Source organism: Diadema setosum, chromosome 6, assembly GCF_964275005.1.
Source record: "Diadema setosum chromosome 6, eeDiaSeto1, whole genome shotgun sequence".
Taxonomy (NCBI): Eukaryota; Metazoa; Echinodermata; class Echinoidea; order Diadematoida; family Diadematidae; genus Diadema; species Diadema setosum.
The window spans coordinates 13,554,286-13,573,567 of NC_092690.1; the positions used below are offsets into that span (position 1 = coordinate 13,554,286).

Sequence of the window (19,282 nt, forward strand, 5' to 3'; positions counted from 1 at the left end):
CTGCATTCATATACACTCTATAAAAAGAATGTAGAGAATATATTACAAGGAGAATGTTATGTATAACAATATATATATATATATATGTGTGTGTGTGTGTGTGTGTGTGTGTGTGTGTGTGTGTAGACATAATAATAGACAACAAAAGGATGTTTCTTTTTTGTTTGCTAAATGTTTACACTATCTATAAATATATACGAATATATATATATATATATATATATATATATATATATATATTGTATGTTGTATATGATTATGGAGATATGTATAAGGAGAGCATATCTGAGTTTTATGCATCGTATGACAGATTAGAAAGTTTCTGCTGTGAGATTAACTAACACTGAAGACTCGCCCATTTCAACTCATACGATTAAATCCCCATAAATATTTCAAGCGAAAGGAACTGGACTTTTGTTCAACTTTGACTCGTTTCATACTTCACCTTTCACCTTGTTGATTTTTTTTTTATTTTTTTATTTTTATTTTTTTTAATATTTTTTTTTATTATTTATTTTATTTTTCTGCGCATGAGTGCATGTGGGGGGGGGGGGGATCACGACTATTATGGTCCTCGAGTGGGCCTACAAAGGGTGATTCTCAGCTCATTCGATTTTCAACTCGTGCGATGTGTACTGTATAATGTCATGTGCAATACAAAAGGAAACGCAAAAAGGGGGAAAAAAACAGACAAATACAATGTATGTACAGTTTACTAGCCACTGCAATTCAATGAAAACCCTATACATAATTTTGAGGGCCCAGTAGATACCAGAGAATAAACTTTTTGTGCTTAGTAATGACAATCCAAGTGAAACATATATATATATATATATATATATATATATATATATATATATATATATATATATCAATAATAATGTCACAACAGTGAAATACATTAAATGCCAATCTTGATTTTAATGAATAATCCGAATTTTCGAGGATCCTTCCTCTTCATCACGGATGACAATGCGAATTTTCACAGTGATATCTGTGAATTTCCAATTCTGTATTAAGAATTTCCAATTAATTTCAAAAAGAAATATACATGTATATATATATACATGTATATAATTATATATATATAGTTGCTGCCAAAAAAATGCACTCATGATTTTGGAATCATATACATCACAAGCTAACCTTGAAATATAAAAAAACTAACTCAAATTAATGAAAAGTGGATTGCATGGAAACACTGGCATACAACCATGAACAAGTAACCATCCCTATTTTCTTTTGAAACCTATTCCCAAATAGACCTAATGTGGTAAGGAAAAAAATTAACTGAATGATTTGAAAGTCGCAAAAATATTATATTTCTTTCATGACTGGGATGTTTTACATCTCCTAACTATATTGGCATGATTGGCACACTAAATTCATATTTCAAGTATGACCCATTTTTAAAAACTCTCTCTCTCTCCCTCTCTCTGTATGTATCTCTGGCTCATTGTACATGTAACTTCATTTGTCCACAGTCTACACCATTTAAAATAATAAGCGGCTGCCTGATTAGTAATGACTTTTGATCTTTATTGGATTATATACCTACTTTTGGTATTCACATGTCTTGAAAGAACTTTTCTTTCACTTTATTTCCCTTCAATCTCATATTTCTCAACAAAAAATACATCAGATTAGAACAAAACAGAATGATTCATGATATCAAGCTTGGATGCATAATAAAACATTACAAACATATACAACACAGTAGTCAGTCTATGAAAATTGAATCCAAGGACAAAATGCAAGAGAAATACCATGGAACCTACTTCAAAGCAAGCTTGTTAAGGGTTGATTCATATAAATTAAGCCCATTATTCCTATTCGTTCTTCTTTGTGAATACGCTGTATTACCAGCCTAGGGAAAAATGCTGCTTCATTCTGAATACATCTGGTCTGAATACCAAGAAGAGATACAGACAAAACAGAGAAAAGGATACATGTAGCTGTGCATTGATACAATCTTGGTACAATACATGAGTACTACATCAGCTTACCAGGAGTGCAAAGGAAAGAAATAAGTAATGCAGAATTTTGGCAGGCATTGAAGGTATGGGAGAATACAGTAAAGAATAGATTGTGCAGCTATAATGGAGTATGTTTCTCTCTTCTTTTTTTAGACAAGACAATATGGGTCAATGCACTATCAAATCAACCATCTGATAGAGCTTCTTTTTTTTGTTGTTGTTGTTAAAGGGATCGTAAAATTTGGTTGGGACCTAACTCAGGGTTTCTAATATTTTTTGGGGTGAGATAATGAGAAACCCCTTTTAAAATGTAAAAGAGCATGTAACTCCAAGAAAAATTTAAAACTTATTTGAGAGATATCCAAAACAGAACAATCTTAATAAAAGGTGGCACCCACCTTTTATTACGGTTCCTTTGTTTCACTTTGTTTTTGGCTGTCTCAGCCATTCCAAAACAGATTTTCATTGAATAAACTTTGAATTCGACGTAGAATGGTATGCTCTGTACTCTTTCACAAGTGTTTGTGTTTTCTTTTTTTTGGCATCTAACAAATAGTTAAAAGCCTAATCCTCACCTAAACCAATATTATGTACCATCAGAAATAACTACATTATGTACCACTGGGGGTTTTCCAGTTTTAAGACAAAGCAAAACTTATAAGATCTGACAGCCACATAAAATTCGCAAAATAAAAATCAACCTTGATTCCCTTTACTCCTTACTGGCATTGAAGCATATTAACCCATTGAAAACTAGTCCTGAGTAAACTCAGGCAAGTATCAATGAAATGTGCATGTGGTTATGGTTTCATAAATGACACATCTTGGAACTTACATTGGCATCAGTACAGTACTACTGAATGCCTCATAGTCAATACATATTTGACCTCATTGCAAAAATGATTTGTAATCATTCAAACTCTGGTACAACTCTTTATAACCTCTGTATAAAAGCAGTTTAAGATATTTTCTACTCAATCATATATTTCAGTAAAAGAAAAAAAAAAAATCTGCAACCAAATTTACATGAAAGACAAAGAGACAGGATCTGAATGACTAGTTTTCTTTACACACAACTTTTTACAAATAAAAGCATCAAATACATGTATAAGGGCACGCGGCTCCGGCGGCCGCGTGCCCACTACCACGTCCGCATACACGCTATAACTTGCGTGCATGCACCAACGTGTCTTATTGTACCTGACGAAGCTCAGCAGTAGCGAGCGAAACATCGTACACCTTTCTACGATCTTCTTGGCGAGACAAGTGAATAATTGTTTCCCTATCGTCATAGTATTCACCGCGATGGTCAACATCTTCACATGTATAAGCTGTTTGAAGACTTCTGAATATTTGAAGTGATACATGGCAAAAGGCACTGGCAGTATTTAAACCAATGCACATATACTGTATGGGCTGCTATTTTTGCAAATTTTGCAAATTACTGTCATTTCGTAAATCAAACAACACACAAAAATGTCACTATGCACTAGCATAATAGTGAACTCACAGTAGCCTCAGTGTCAATTTGCAAAAACATCTCTTGAAAATGTCAGTGACCTCCTCATTCACAAAAATATCTGTATGCAAAAATAACAGCCTATACAGTAATGTATGAAATATTGACTATTCCTTTTATCCTTGCAATAATTTTTCCATTCATTTCAACTAAAGTGCAGTAGAGGAAACACAAAAATCTTACCGAGTTCTTTTTTTTTTTCATTTTTTAAAATAAATCAGTCTATTAAATGTACATTGATGTGCATAATTGCAATAGCTTAAGCACACATAAGTACCATGCAGCTTCCGTGATTGCCAATTGCAAATTAAAGGGAAGATCAGAAGAGAAATATTTCAAATGAAGCCTGAAAGAATCTTCATCCCACATACTTCAGTGATACACTTTCAACAATTATTCTCGTCAAAGGCAGTTAAGTTATGGAATAGTCTTGGTTGAGATTGCGATTCAGCTTTGAAGTCTCTACATGACAATTAAAAACCACTTATATGAATTATTAAAAAGCACACAATTCTAAGGGGAATTCAAAGCTTATTGGATGAAAATCTGTTCTGAATTGGCTGAGATATCCAAATACATGGAGGTCGTAAGAAAAGGTGTGTCCAATCTTTTATAAGGACCACTTTGTTTTGCTTTCTTTTTGGATATCTCGGCTATTTCAAAACCGATTTTATGTAATAGAAATCATATTACTCTTTGAATTGTATGCTTTTGGATATTTCATGTAAGAGGTTTCTAATCATCTAATTATCTCACAAAAATTTAAAATCCAGAATCCCAATCTCAACCAAAACTATGCCATTCCTTTGAGAACTCTAGTACTGTATAGGGAGGAAGCCCTCTGGTTTCTTTTTGCATAGATTAAATATTTAGCTCTGCTAAATGCAGAAGGATATTTAAAGGCTTCCTAGACATCCTATTCGACTTGTATTACTACTATCCTCTGAGATTTTACTCTCGTCGCATTAAGTACCGTACACATATATGAGAGCATTTGTGACCCGCCACAACAAAAGGATCCTAAAGTAGCTGACGGCTGAGCTGAGAAAATCAATTTTGAAGCCAGATCATCAAAATCAGTCAAAACAATCGGATTTCCCTTTTTGGCATAATTCGTAGTCTTATGTATCGTCTATCATCATGCGAAATTTTGAAGCTAAATGATCAAAGGAAAAGCAAAAAATAGCATTTCTCTGAGCCATGATTTTCTTACTTTCAACAGAGCAGAAACATGTCCAAAGATTTGGACTTAGCGCCGCAGCTAGACTTCGCCCCTAGCAACGAGGGAGTGATCTTATTGGTCAGTGCATAGTAACCTCGTTACTAACGGGTCATGCATATGCGTATTAACTGCTGGTGCTAAGCATGAATGAACATCGCGAAGTTTGCTAGGAGCAGACCTTCTATTGTCAGAGGTGGAAACTGTCTTGCCTTCCCTTGATCATAATAGCATCACAAAGAAACCTTTGAAGGCGGTTTTCTCAAAACACTTATTTTCCAAACCACTTGACATGCGCTAATAAAATCATTGATATCTCCGCAACCGAGTACTTTTATGAGTCATGCTTAATATATATGAAAGTAAAGTGGAAGAGTAAGGGAATAATGGCATGTCATTTTCAGAAAACTGTCCTCTCCCGACTTTTGGATCCTTTTGTTGTAGCGGGTCACATATCACTGCAATAATACACAAAACATTACTTTACAGGATGCAGTTGTATTGGTACATTACCAGTATGTCTAATCCGTTTTGGTTTATTTCTCATGATGACAGCATAACACCATGATTTGAACAGATGCTCAAGATTACAGTGAGGGCACTTGACTAGGACTTGGACTACGATGAAAAATTACAGACACAGTTTGGAATATTATTCCCAACATTTGGGTTTATGCCAGATAGCATTTTGGACCAAAAGGTTATGAAACAGAAAAAGACTATCTTTTTTCATTTTTTTAAATCCAAAAACATACATATAATATTCCAATATCCCAATTCATCTCTAGACTAGTAATTCAATAAACCCTTTCCACGCGCTATGGCACGTCAGTTGTCACGTCACACAACGACAGTTGTTCATCCTCGCCATTATCGCAGTCATCGTATCCATCACACCGGTAGGAGTTAGTGATGCATCTTCCATCATCACAAGTGAAAAGATGCGGGGCACAGGTTCCTGTGTTTCAAACACACACATATAAATACATCATCAATAGACATAAACAAGAGAGGTTCCCATTCTCATTTCTACTTGTAAGAAGCACTAAATTTGACTAGACAAAGTGCAGTTACAATGTCTGGTCTGACATTAACAAAACTCATTCCGATCATGTATGCCACCTATTGTTTGAACATGGCTGGCGGAACCATGGGGCCGGGGGAGCTCCCCCCCCCCCTTTTTTTTAACCCCAGAAGTGCGAAAGTGGCAGGAGAATGAAATAGATAGAAACCTTGAAGTGTGAGCGCGGTATGGTTATGCTTTGGCGCTGAAGATCTCTTTTTTTTTTTTTTTTTTTTTTTTTGCTTGTCAGCTGAAGAAACCCAGAAGCGGAATGACAAAGATGAGCTGAAGTTTCCATGGCTATGTCATGCCGCACACAGAAAAACAACAACAAAAGCATATCTTCCATACAGACACTCAGATATCATAGAGACGTGAGTCTAATTCTTTACTAGTAATACAAGAGGTTGAAAACTGGGTGGGTACGTAATTTGCCCTCTGGAAGATGCTTTTAAAAGTCTGTGTACCATGACATTGCTACATATTGTAGCTACAACAAACATACACACACAAAAAAAGCATGCCAGGCATATCTGTGTGCTTTAGGGCCATCTGCTGTACAAAATATCATTTGAACTCTATGTCTGCCACATTATCCTACGACCGAAGTGCATATGAGAGCTCTTGGAAAACATTTTGTTTTTCAAAGAATTTTTACTTTTTATGGAATTGTTTTTGCAAGGAATGTACAATAGCACAGCAAAATTGTTGAGATAATTGCAAGCTGTGCTGCGATGTAAATGAAAATCATACGTTAAAGGTCCAGTTTACCTTTGGGAGCAGTGATTTCAAAAATTTTCAAGATATCATATTTGATGCATATGTGTAGGTCTGTTGTATCATAAAACATCCTACCATATGAAATATTTGCAATAAAACCTAAAATATAAGGAGATATCAGGGTTTTTCTCAATAAACCGTAACTGTATACGGTTTAGTCTGGAAAATTTTTCATTATAACTATTGTTCACATTTTGTGTATTTAACAACACTTAACATCGATTATACGGATTCAAATTTTGACAGTGGTTGTTTCTATCCCTAACTCACATTTTAGAACTATTTTATAGCACTAATGCTTTCATCTGCAAATGGTAAATTATGCCTTTAAGGCTATGGCTTTCCAGCTCGGACAGGGCCAGTATCAAAATATATCCGTTTGTGTGTGGTAGTGCAATGAAGCAAAATTTGTGAATTAGGCAAACCAACGATCCAGTTGGGCATGCAAACAGGGCATTGAAATACAGGTTTATGGAATGAAAACAGAGGATATTTAGCTCCACAACATTTTCGCAGCAGTACGTGAGTGTGTGAAAGCACATTCAATGCCACATTGTACTAAGGAAATGCAATAAGATTCTATGTTCATGATGATTTGGGCTTCCACTGAAGTGCTTCACATTATAAATACAGATGTAACACACCACAAAATCACGATCAAGAGATAGCTGCTGATAGACATTGAATGAAATTGTTTTGCCATGTAAGTTTTTTCCCCCTTCCATTTTTCCCTACAGGGTGTATAATTTGTAGTGAGCAAAATGTTTAGCTTGTCTGGTAGTGGTATACCTACGATGTAGGCCTACTTTGGCACTGTGAATAAGATGCTGGACTGCCAATCAAAGATCCCAATTACATGGAATCCATTAAAGTGTCTACATAAGTGAACTTGATTTTCACCCATCGCTTCCCTTTCAATAAAGGTATATAACTGGGTATCTAGGAATGCTAGTGTCATAATGAATGATGGCAGAGCCATTTGGTAGAGCAGTGTGGCAACACTTAAACGGCTATGCCGGATTAAGAGGACAATAATATTATCATAACTCGTTATCATCAGTCTAGAATGTGAAACAAAGACACATACCTCCTTCTGCACTGCAGTTAGCCTCATCCTCTCCATTTACGCAATGAGGATAGCCATCACATTCCCTGATTTCTGGAATGCACGTCCTATCAATGCAGGCAAACTGTTCTTCTGTGCACATTGGTTCTGAATGTAAAAGAGAAAACTGTCCTCAGTGTGGGGCTCTGTATAGACGATACCATAGATTTCAGCAGAAGAAGTTACAAAGCAACCAAAAGAAGGACTACATAGACCTGTATTCTAGCATATCAGAGTTTGATCTCAAAAAGAGGCGATTCCACGCTTGTGAATTTGAGACATTTGCACACACAAAAAAAGGGCCAAAAAAAAAACACAAGGAAATTTGGAATGTTCTTTATCCTAACTTCAAGAATATTCCAGATAACGTAAGGTAGCAGTGAGGTAGCACTGGAAATGATTGAGTGTGTGGTTTTTGTTTTGGGAATTCTTGGTGTTTGCTTTTTTGCTATATCTGATGGTGGAAATTAATCTAATAACCCCTAATACCTTCCATTTCACAAAGTTTTTGATTTTTTGATTCTTACATTATGACAGGTTTGATACCAATAGAAAACTCACATCTTCAATAAAGATGAACTGGTTTTCAAACTGTCACAAATATGTGAATGTGGAATGTGATCAAACAAAAATTATCAAGGTTGTTAAACATATCAAAGTATGCAACCTTTATGCTTGTAGAAATTAAACAAAATCAAATTAAAATTTTTGCAAACACCATTGTTATCGTCAGTGTGCTATTACCGTAGAGCAGATCACATTTTTGCGTGCTGGTAAATTTGCAGTCCAACAGTGACTTGCAAAATTCAGGAAAATTAAACCTTTGCAAAAATAACAACAGTAAATGATATCTATCTCCTCTCCAGAATCACTAGGAGGGAAGTTGGGGGGAGGGGGGAGAAAAATTGTGCCAGGTTCTTGGGGGGAAAAACAATGGGAGTGTCTGAAGATGACTTACCTGGGGGAATAGCAGAAGACAATGATATGAAGAATTGAGAATAGCCATCAAAACCGGTGTGAAACTCAATCATCATCCTGTTTGTGAATGAGGTGACATTGGTGACATCAGAGCCATGACCCACCCACTCGAGGAATATCTTGTTGTCATCGTGGCCATCGCTGAACACAATTTTCGCCGTAGTGGCGATTTCCGAGTCTAGGATGGTAGCATGGACCACCTGTCCCTCCGGGACCGTGACGTAGGTGACGGTGAAGTCCTGAGCTGGGGCATAGTCTGGGTAGCCTGGCGAACTGATGTTAACCATTTGATCATCTTGAGTGATGTTTACAAATGCTGCACAGCAATGGCAGGGAGAAAGAAAAGTGACACAGGACTAATAAGAATGATCCTTGAAGGGGGAGATTTGCATGATGGTGTTGATAACGGTTATTGGGTTTGCGGTTCACCATGTGGTAGTCCTGAAAAGGACTGTTGGAAGAGGAGATAGGAGATATTGATGCAGAGAAGCGAGAGAGTGAGTGAGAGTAGAAGTATTCTTTCTTGAAAATGTGAGAGGGGACTAATAAGTGTAGATTTTTTGACCCGTTGAGGATTTTGCCTCAACACACATTTCCCATAGACACCTGCTTGAATATATTTTGGACCAGTCTTCAACAGGTTAAGAGAGATGATGTAAATCTGTCCAGTAAAATCATCCTGAATGAAGACAGGAATAGCAGAACTCAACTGTTTGGCCAAACAAACAAATAAAACAAACAAATAGTTCATTGGGACTCACATGCTTATTTGCAGATTCACTACAGTAATAAGCACTTCAAAAAACTTGAACGTTCATTTGTTTTTATTTGTTTTCCTTCCTGAACGAGGAAGTGGGAGCATCTTCACATCCAAAGCCCTCCTCACTCCATTCGGCTTCAATTCCACTTCCCTTCACCTCGATTCCTTAAATCCCATCTCCATTCCTTTCAATCCTATGTCCATTCACCTGAACGCCCTTCAATCCTTTCTCTATGTGCCGCAATCCTATCTCCATTCACATAAATTCCCTTCAATCACCTCTGTTTACCACAATATTCTTCAACTGCATCTCCATTCCATATAAACCCCTTCAATCCTATCTCCATTGACATCAATGCCATCCAATCCTACCTCTGTTTACCTCAAATTCCTTCCAATCATCTCCTATTCACACAATCCTCTCTATTAATCTCAATTCTCTTCAATCCCAACTCCATTCACCATAACCCCTTTCAATCCTATCTCCACTGACATCAGTTCTATTTAATCTTACCTATGCTTAACTCGAACCCTTTCAATCCTTACCCGTTCACCTGAATATCCTTCAATCTCATCTCTATTTTCTCCTAATCAATCTAAATCTTATTTCTCCATTCACCTCAATTTCCATCATGCCTAGTTCCATTCAACTCAGTTCCTCTCTAACCTACATCCCACTTCACCTGTACTTCCCTCCCTCATTCCTCCTTCACACCAGATTCTCCATTCACACTCTTTCCCTTTTCACACCTTCCCATACAGTCAGTCCTCTTTCACACCAAATTTCTTCCTCACAGCTTTTCCCTCATTCACACTTTTTGTTCATACCTGACTTCCTCAACAGGACACACCCACTGTGTCGGCTTCATTACCATAAATTTTGTCCAAGAAAAACACTTGGCTTTCTCTTTGTTTGTTTGTTTGTTTTTTTATTTCTTACCCCGTTGCGGACAGACTGATTTTGCTATACAACAAGAATTTCCCATAGACACCTGCCCGAGTATATTCAGGACTCGTCCTCAACAGGCTAATGAAGAGAGAGAATTCATTTTATATCCCAAAGCATGTAGCAAAAGCCACAACCCAAGAGGTCACCGATGGCTGACTACAGTACATGATTGTAATGTTATGCAAAAACAAACAAACAAACAAACAAACAAAAAACTCACCTGTATTATTGGCATGGCCACACCCAAGCTCATCACTCCCATCCACGCAGTCTGTGAAGAGATCACATCTGTATGCCCCAGGGATGCAATGTCCATAACTACATGCAAATTGTCCCAGCCTGCAGGCTATCAAACATACAAGACAATCGCTGAAATCAGCGGCTACGTGTAACATTTCCTATTCCAAAATACATCTGACATTGAAATGATTGAAGATATCAAGCATCACAAAAAAACTATATTTTTTTTTTAAAGAGGAAAGCTCATGACTCTATGATTATGTTTCATAATCGTATCAATATAAAAGCAGGAGTATAAAAGAATATTCTTAGAAGGATCTCTGATATCACATATTTGTTTGACATAAATCAATGTTCATACTCTTATTCTATGATAGATCTTGAGAGGGCTTTTCCATCAAATATAATAGTTTTCCAAATTTAGGCTAACTTTTTCCCCATCATCAAATTAGAACACAAAAACCAGAAATGTCGCTATGGCAACTGGTATGCCATAATGCATGATTCGCCCAATAGGTGTATAGTAAAATGTCTTCACAATGTGAGATGACAGTTTCACATAACTGGAAAAACACTGAAATGACAGGTTTGTCAGAAATGTCTTGAATGTTCACTTTCCTTGAACTATGTAGGTTTGCTAGGTACATGTATGAGTATTTGGGGGATTGCGGATTTTTACTTGACTTAACCAACCCTTATATAAGTTTATGCATTGAATAATTTTCAAGGTGTTGAAAAAGTGTAATTTTTAAGGAGTTGACCTTGACCTTTGACCCTGACTATGGACCTGTGACCCCTAAATTCCCTAGCTAATCCCTACCAGTCAATGCATGCATATGAACCAAGTTCCATGAAGATACATTGAACCATTTGTGAGAAAAGTGAAATTGTAACATTTTCACCTGAACTTTGACCTTTTGACCTTTACCTTATGACATGAAACTCTCTCTCGAGAATCACTACACAATAGTACTTGTCTACATTAAGTTTCAAGAAAATACCTTTGGGCATTGCATAGATATGGGAGAAATAGCAACATTTTTATCATTTGACCTTGACCTTTTGACCTTTCACCTCTTGCCAATTTCACTAAAAAACTATTCAACTAATTGCCCCATCATACTTCATCCTTGGACCAAGTTTGGTGAAAGCTGCTTCCAGTTTTGAGTAATCACGTAAACAGATAAATTTTAGGATTTGACCTTGATATTTGACCTTTGACCTCTGTCTGATTTCACTCAAAAACTAATCAAGTAATTGTCCTATCATACATCATCCTTGGACAAAATTTGGTGAAATTTGCTTCATCCAGTCTTGAGTTATCGCGTAAACAGATTTGACCTTGACCTTTGACATTAGCCTTTAGCCAATTTCACCCAAAATATAATCAAGTAATTGCCCCATCATAGTTTATACTCGGACCAAGTTTGGTAAACTTCCAGTCAATATTACTCAAGTTATCACGTAAACAAATGTAGATGTACGTATGGACGGACGGACAACCGGAAAAAATAATGCCTCCGGCACCACTTCGTGGCGGAGGCATAAAAATGCATGACCCCCTACCAATCCTTGTTACAATTTCTCGTTATTAAATATGTGAAAATGTGATGTCATATGAATTATCATTTAGCGCATTTGAACATGTATGTATGGAAAATGTGCCACACAGATGTATTGATATTACTACAACATATTTAAATGTTTCTTATGAAAGACATGTACAATGCTATACCTTTAAAATGAACTCAATACTTAAAGGGAAGATAAACCCCAAGAACAATGTGGATTGAGTGAAAGCAGCAACATTAGTAGAACACATCAGTGAAAGTTTGAAGAAAATCGGACCATCGATGCAAAAGTTATGAATTTTTAAAGTTTTGGTGTTGAAACCGCTGGATGAGGAGACTACTAGAGGTTATGACGTATGAGTGGACTACAATATCAAGAAAATATAAAGAAAATACTACAAAAATCCATTTTTCATGAAAATTACAAATTCCATCAACTTGATATTGACATATGTTAAGGGTAGCAATTATTCCCCCTGCTTTCTGAAAGCGGTTGGTCCACTGCTCTTTCATAATTCTAGAAAAGTGAATTTTTGTTGAATAGCCTTTATATTTTCTTTGTATTGTTGTCCACTCATACGTCATATCCTCTAGTAGTCTCCTCATCCAGCGGTTCCAACACCAAAACTTTAAAAATTCATAACTTTTGCATCGATTGTCCGATTTTTCTCAAACTTTCACTGATGTGTTCTACTAATGTTGCTGCTTTCACTCAATCCACATTGCTCTTTGGTTTTACCTTCCCTTTAAGTTTATTCTTAATGGGTCTTTAGGTGTGTAGAAACTGGACTGGGCATCACACATGATACAAGGTCCATTGTCTCCTACTAAATTCTCAGTGTCTTCATCTGGTCTGAATGTTATGCTGGGCACAGGTCTACCTGCTGATGTCCATATGTCTGGTTGTACGGTTTTTACAATACGTTTGCCGCGTGTGCACTCACCCCACATGTAAACCAACTAAAATATCCCAATTGAATTTGAATTCAACATATCTCAAATCAATCCAGTTGTATCGGAATAGTCATCAAAGACAAAGTCCAAAATTGATTAGTAACATTCACTCCACAAGATCAAATTTATTCAATATGATTACTAAATCAAAATATATAGATAGACTACCTTTATGAGTAGTTTGAGCAATAATGCACAATGATCATGAATGTGAAGATTGTCAAAGTAATTTTTCAGAGTGAACTTACTGCAATTGAGCTCATCTGAAAGATCCAAGATACAGTCTACGAATCCATCACAACGATTGTAGCCGTGTATACAATAAAAGCTGCACTGCCACTCATCGTCATGAGTTCCACATTCATCTGAAGAAAAAAAAATAATCACCATTTCATCTCAGTTACTGTATACGCCATATATCGCGAGTCTAAATTTTTGCGAATCGGGAATTCCCGTCAGTTAAAATCGCGATCGTGGAGTCCTGTACAGAACGGAGAAATGTACATGCATATGTCACATCCACATCAGGATCAGAGTCAATATTTTCGCGTCTGCCCCCCCACGGAAGAAAGCAGTAACTGCATAGCTGCTGAGCTGAGATAAATGCGATTTTGTGTTTTTTGCAGATTCTTTAAAAACACAGAAACATTCAAAAATAATTTTGTGGTATGATTATGCACCATACCTAGTTGTCTAACAATACCTAGGAAAAAATTATGTTTCCGTTATTTTTTAAATGTTATTTAGGAAAATGCAGTTACTGCGGTGGCTCACCCTTGATTCTGGGTAGTTTCCCCACGGAAAAAAGCAGTAACTGCAGACGGCCAGGAGTCTGCTGTTTTCCCCATGGAAAAAAGCAGTAACTGCACATGCCACATGACCATAGGAGGAGATTAATACCACCACCAGGTTATAAAGTTCTTCTACTTTCTGGTTAGTCTAGATCTATAAGATCTAGGACCTATCGCTAGACCTAGACTAGGTCTTGTCGATTGAATGGCATTCTGTGTAAAAATAAGGTAGACACCTATGTACCCTAGAATTGAACTTTGGAGTGCCCGGCCTGGCCCCTGACACATGACCCTGGACTAGACAATAAAGTCAAGTCTCTTCGTCTTAGATCCTAGTCGAACTCTGACGTTACACTTAAGCTAGACTACAGATCTATGCCCAATGTTATTGCTAGACCTAGGTCTATTACGTTAGATTAGGCCTACTGACATTTTGTCTAACACTAAACAGTTAACAATAGATTAGAATCTAGATCTACTCTGTAACGTTTATAGATCTGGTAGACCTATTTTAAACTTTAGGGCCTAACCGTTAGTCCTACATCTAACATTAGACTAACGTTAGTGCATTAATACTAGTGCTCATCTCCCTTCAATATATTTTCAGCTCACCTAGATTTTCTGGTTCTGGCCAAAGCCATGGCTACCATGACTTTTCCTCTGCAATTCATGATAGATTTACAGGCATGCCTGGACCGCAGAAACTGTGTGACAGCATCGTTAGCACTGGCATGATCACTCAGACTGTACCAGACCTGCAATACTGTGCATGCAAGTGATGAGTGTGATGTGATGCAATGTTTAGCTAGTTACTGTATGTATGCTGCAGAGTTTATGCGCATGCTATGCAACTGCTGCACGCGTATTCTGCACTCTGAGCGCGCTGAGTCTGCCAGGTTTGCTAGTCTCCAGAAAGAAGCTTTTTCTACAACTTGTCATATGATTCCCTGCGGGCAGAGTCAAGTTACTGGTGAAACAATCTTTTTATATCTACTCTCCTAAATTATGGGAGAAACTGCTGTTTACATTGTTTAAAAAAGAATTAGTAGAAAAAATAAATGGTATTAGGGAAAAAAATATACAGGAAGGACTATACAGAGTCTGAATGATAAAGACTAAATTGTTAGTTACTGCTTTCTTCCGTGGGCTTTGTTAGTTACTGCTTTTTTCCGTGGGGAAACTTGCAAAGTTGAATCAACTGGATGCAGTTACTGCTTTTTGCAAAAGTGAAAAATTGTATTTTTGGTCACTTTCATTTTTCTTTTTGCAAAACTGACCTATTAACATTGGAGAGCATTGGGTAAACTATTCATTTTTGCAAAAAAGTAGACATTCATAAAAATGTCAGTTACTGCTTTTTTCCGTGGGGGGGCAGGCGTGTCTTTAATTTCATGCATAGCACCTGACTCGCGAAATTTGCGAAAATAAAAACCTCGCGAAACATTTGCCATATACAGTATATCTGCATCTGGTCTGCTAGAGAGCCGTATTTGGACATTCAAACTAAAACAGACTCAACAGATCAGATCAATGTCATTTTCGAACAGAAACTAGACAGTAAATGCACAGCTGTAGCAACACCCAAGCTAAATCATTACGCTCAAAACTTTTCATGGAAAGGCCACATCATCTAGATTAGGAGGGAATCACTTTTTTTTTAGTTGTAGTTATATAACTGCGACACACAGTGCCGAAATGGAAAAGATAAGCTTACATGAGAAGACTGAAGTGCACTTTAGATATGTTAAATGGGGACGTCTTTTCTTCTGCTGTGAGAGCGCAAGTTTTTTACTGATGGGCTCTACTATCAAGACACCTGGGTACCACTTGTGATCAAGAGCATAACTTCTCGGAGGTATCCACTGACTTCTCAGGAGAGCAATTCGTTTCTATTTCATCCAATAATCACCTCCATGGTTTCAGTTTGGTGTTGTCCATCAATATTATGGAGTAACACAAGCAGCTAATTCAGCATCACAACCAAACCTTTAGATTAATCTTGGAACAAAAATGATAAATCTTGAAGTAGAAATTCTAAATAAGAGTACTGCAACTATTTGAAATGAGGGGGGGAGGGAGCAATTATATTCTACTCCATCTAGAATACATTCCTCAAAGAACCCGAGTGCATTTCCCTTTTTTATGATGGAAGGAGCCATAACTCTGTGCATGTACCGAGAACTCCCACTCTTTGAACTAGGTTCTCACACAATGGGCATCAGGTACAAAACAATGCCTCGTGCATTTTTCATGAGGCACAATTTACACTTCATGAATATCCAAACAGAGCATACTAATATCACATGCTTTTAAAGGATCCTGCTCTATGTGGACTTACTGTGGGAGAAATTGGCGCAGTTCTCGTTCTCATCTTCAGCCAGGGGGCAATTCTTGACCCCGTTGCACAGGTCAAAGGTCGGAATGCAGGAGTTGTCAGTGCAACGATACTCTCCAGTCTGGCACTCCACATGAACATGACCTGTGGAAAAGGAGGCAGGAGAACCGTGGAAATCCAAGAAGCAGTAAGGACTTTTGTAATCTCTTTGGAATCTGTTTGGTATCACTCAAATCATACAGCCATGTTTTGATACGGACACAAGATAATTGATCCACTCAGAGATTTCTGGATGAATCACTTCGAGAGAAGCTGAATGGTTTGATCAAGATAGAAGTACACAAGTGGCTGCAATTTTTCTTGTCTAAATACGTACTAAATAAACCTCAATCTTGCTGGGACTACCAAGAAACAAGCAAAAACATAACAAAACAAAATGTGTTTGACAAGACAGTACTCTGGGATCTCACTTTTATATCTTGCTCACTATTAGACAGAAAAGGAAAATGAATCTGAAGAGTCAAACAAGTGTGAAGTGATGAGATCTAAACAAACATAAAATGGATATAGCCCAAATGTTGCTTTTATTTCATGTTTCATGTAACCTATGGTTCCAATCAACAAAGTTACCCATTTCCAATTCTCCTCCCTAAAAAAAGACAACAACCACATGCCACGTACTTTGACAGATGATAGCATTAGTGAAAAATAAGCCTTCTTACAATGTACCTCTTTGTATAAAGGAAAAAGAAAAGAGAGAAATACATTTGTGTAATACCTCTAGAAGAAAAACAGACATAAAAAAAAAAGCTACGGTACAGTATGAGTTCACAGCTATTGCAGAACTCTCCATGTGTTTGGCAAATATTAAGGATACGTTGATACATCAAGCTGAGAACATGATCACTCACTAGACGGATCTACAGCAGAAACCTCGATGTGGAATCCCCGGCTGCCTGCAAAGCTCCCGCAGTGGAACTCCAGCCAAGCCTCGTTGTCGGGGACGACACGCTCCCGCGGCCGATACCGGTAATGGTAGTCCGCCAGGATCGAGGTGACGTTGTCCGGGTCGGGCCCGGAGCCGATGGACAGGTAGGAGTTGATGCTGAGCTCGAAGCTTCGGAAGTGGAAACGCACGGCCAAGCCAGGCGGAGCGGTGAACTGCCACAAATTGTAGCATCCCACGCCGTAGGGACCGGGGAAGTTTGGCGACGTCACGTTCACCATACTTGTGTCAGTCAGGGTAATACTTGTAGTCACTGAGATGAGAGACAAGTAATATCAGAAGTAAACAAACTAATTCTACTTAAATTTCTTCATGTCCACTCCAATTTTTTTGATGATTTATATTAATGTATCCTGACAAGGATTGCAATGTTCATTCAATTTAACCAAGGGCATACTGAAGTAAAAGCAATCTGTCTTTTATGACAATGAAATTTATTGAATGTTGCTGAGCACTAAGGGCCTACAGATCACTACTTGTCCTGGAGTCTCAGTGAAGAGCAGACAAGTTTGCAATTAAGAAGAGAAAGGAAACTTAGAATAAATCTCATTATTGAAGGGCATTCAAGGCTTTATTCATTTGACCCAATTGCCAATAAAATGTTTATGACACCATGCTGAACATTAACAGTTAATGACAGGAATGTCTCAATTCATGCATAGTCAAAATATCATCTGTTGTAGTCAAATCAACCGCAGTACAAGAATTCATTTGATGTGTAAATCGTTATCATTTGCCTCGATCCCAATGATCTGATTGCCATCAGATGGTCAAAACAACAATCTAGTCCTGCAGAAAAACTTTCAAAGGCCTGATTCCATGGCAATTCTATTTCTTTCTGAGGAGATACTCAAGACATGGCCAGTCCTGTGTTCACTGTCCATAGTGTTGCTATGGTTACATACACAGCAAGAGAGATTTGCTGCTGATGCTGACAAACTCACCTGCTGTGCCCTGTCCACTGCAGTTCCTCTCATCCTGTCCATCAAAGCAGTCAGGCAGACCATCACAGACATAGTATGGCGGGATGCAGCCTCCATTACTACACACGTAGAAGCCTTCTGGGCACTCTATGCACACAAATCATTCAAGCAACTACTCGTCAAAACTCCATTACTCCAGTACTACACACGTAGAAGCCTTCAAAACTCTGTTACTCCATTACTACACACACAGAAGCCTTCTGGGCACTCTATATACACAAATCAATTTTAAGCAACTAAACTCATCAAAACTAAATTAATATTCAATGTTTCACAACAAAATACAGTACATATCAAGAATAACTGCTTTTTTGGCTATGCTATATTGCTAGATTCTGCCCTCCTCCCTTCAAACTCTCGGCCATCAGGGTGCTATATAAGCACTTGCCCGATGGCCCAGGGCAAGTGAAAATCAAATTCGGGCAAGTATTTTTGAATAATGAGAATGCTTGCCCGAATTGGGCAAGCACAAAGTTTTGAAGCCATCATTTTTTTTTTTTACTTACTCCCCTAACAAACCCACAAATCAACCATACAAAAGCCCAAAGACAATGGCTGTTTAGTGATGCAATACAATTTATATTTCATTTCAGCAACTTCCCAATGCAATGCAACAGCAACCTGATTGGACCAAATTTGTTACTCCATTGTGAGCGTGCAAATCAATGTGTGCTGTTTAAACAAATGATTGTGCTTTATAAAGCCCTTGCTTAAACACATCATTTTCTATATCATTTCCTTATATTTTGGACTTTCGGGCAAGTAAAATTAATGTTCGTGGGCAAATCTGCTTGTCTGATTGGGCAAGTGGTAAATTAAAGTTATGTAGCACCCTGCAAGGTTCCATCTTACCGCATCCTTCCTCATCCTCGCCATACTGGCAGTTTGCGATGTAATTACACCGCTGGCTCCTAAAGATGCACTCCTCACTACGATTGCAGGCAAACTGATCAGGCAACGGGCATCCAAATGCTACCATGAGAATTGAAATGGACGGTTTGGGGGGAGGAAAAAGGGAAGAGAAATATAGCATCAATGTATTAACTCTTCATG

At 37.6% G+C, this 19,282-nt stretch overlaps 1 protein-coding gene across 1 annotated transcript in view; it reads right to left on the reverse strand.

Annotated features, from left to right (window-relative positions):
- Window positions 1-5,532: 5,532 nt before the first annotated feature.
- The window catches only part of LOC140229549 (uncharacterized), a 92,110-nt gene continuing 78,360 nt past the window's right edge, over window positions 5,533-19,282 (reverse strand). The window contains exons 43-51 of the mRNA XM_072309796.1: window positions 19,082-19,201; window positions 18,191-18,316; window positions 17,152-17,499; window positions 16,244-16,384; window positions 13,363-13,479; window positions 10,570-10,620; window positions 8,621-8,956; window positions 7,645-7,770; window positions 5,533-5,672 (exon numbers count right to left, since the gene is read on the reverse strand). Of these exons, the coding sequence (XP_072165897.1) occupies window positions 5,533-5,672; window positions 7,645-7,770; window positions 8,621-8,956; window positions 10,570-10,620; window positions 13,363-13,479; window positions 16,244-16,384; window positions 17,152-17,499; window positions 18,191-18,316; window positions 19,082-19,201 (1,505 nt within the window). The remainder of the gene's footprint in view (window positions 5,673-7,644; window positions 7,771-8,620; window positions 8,957-10,569; window positions 10,621-13,362; window positions 13,480-16,243; window positions 16,385-17,151; window positions 17,500-18,190; window positions 18,317-19,081; window positions 19,202-19,282) is intronic.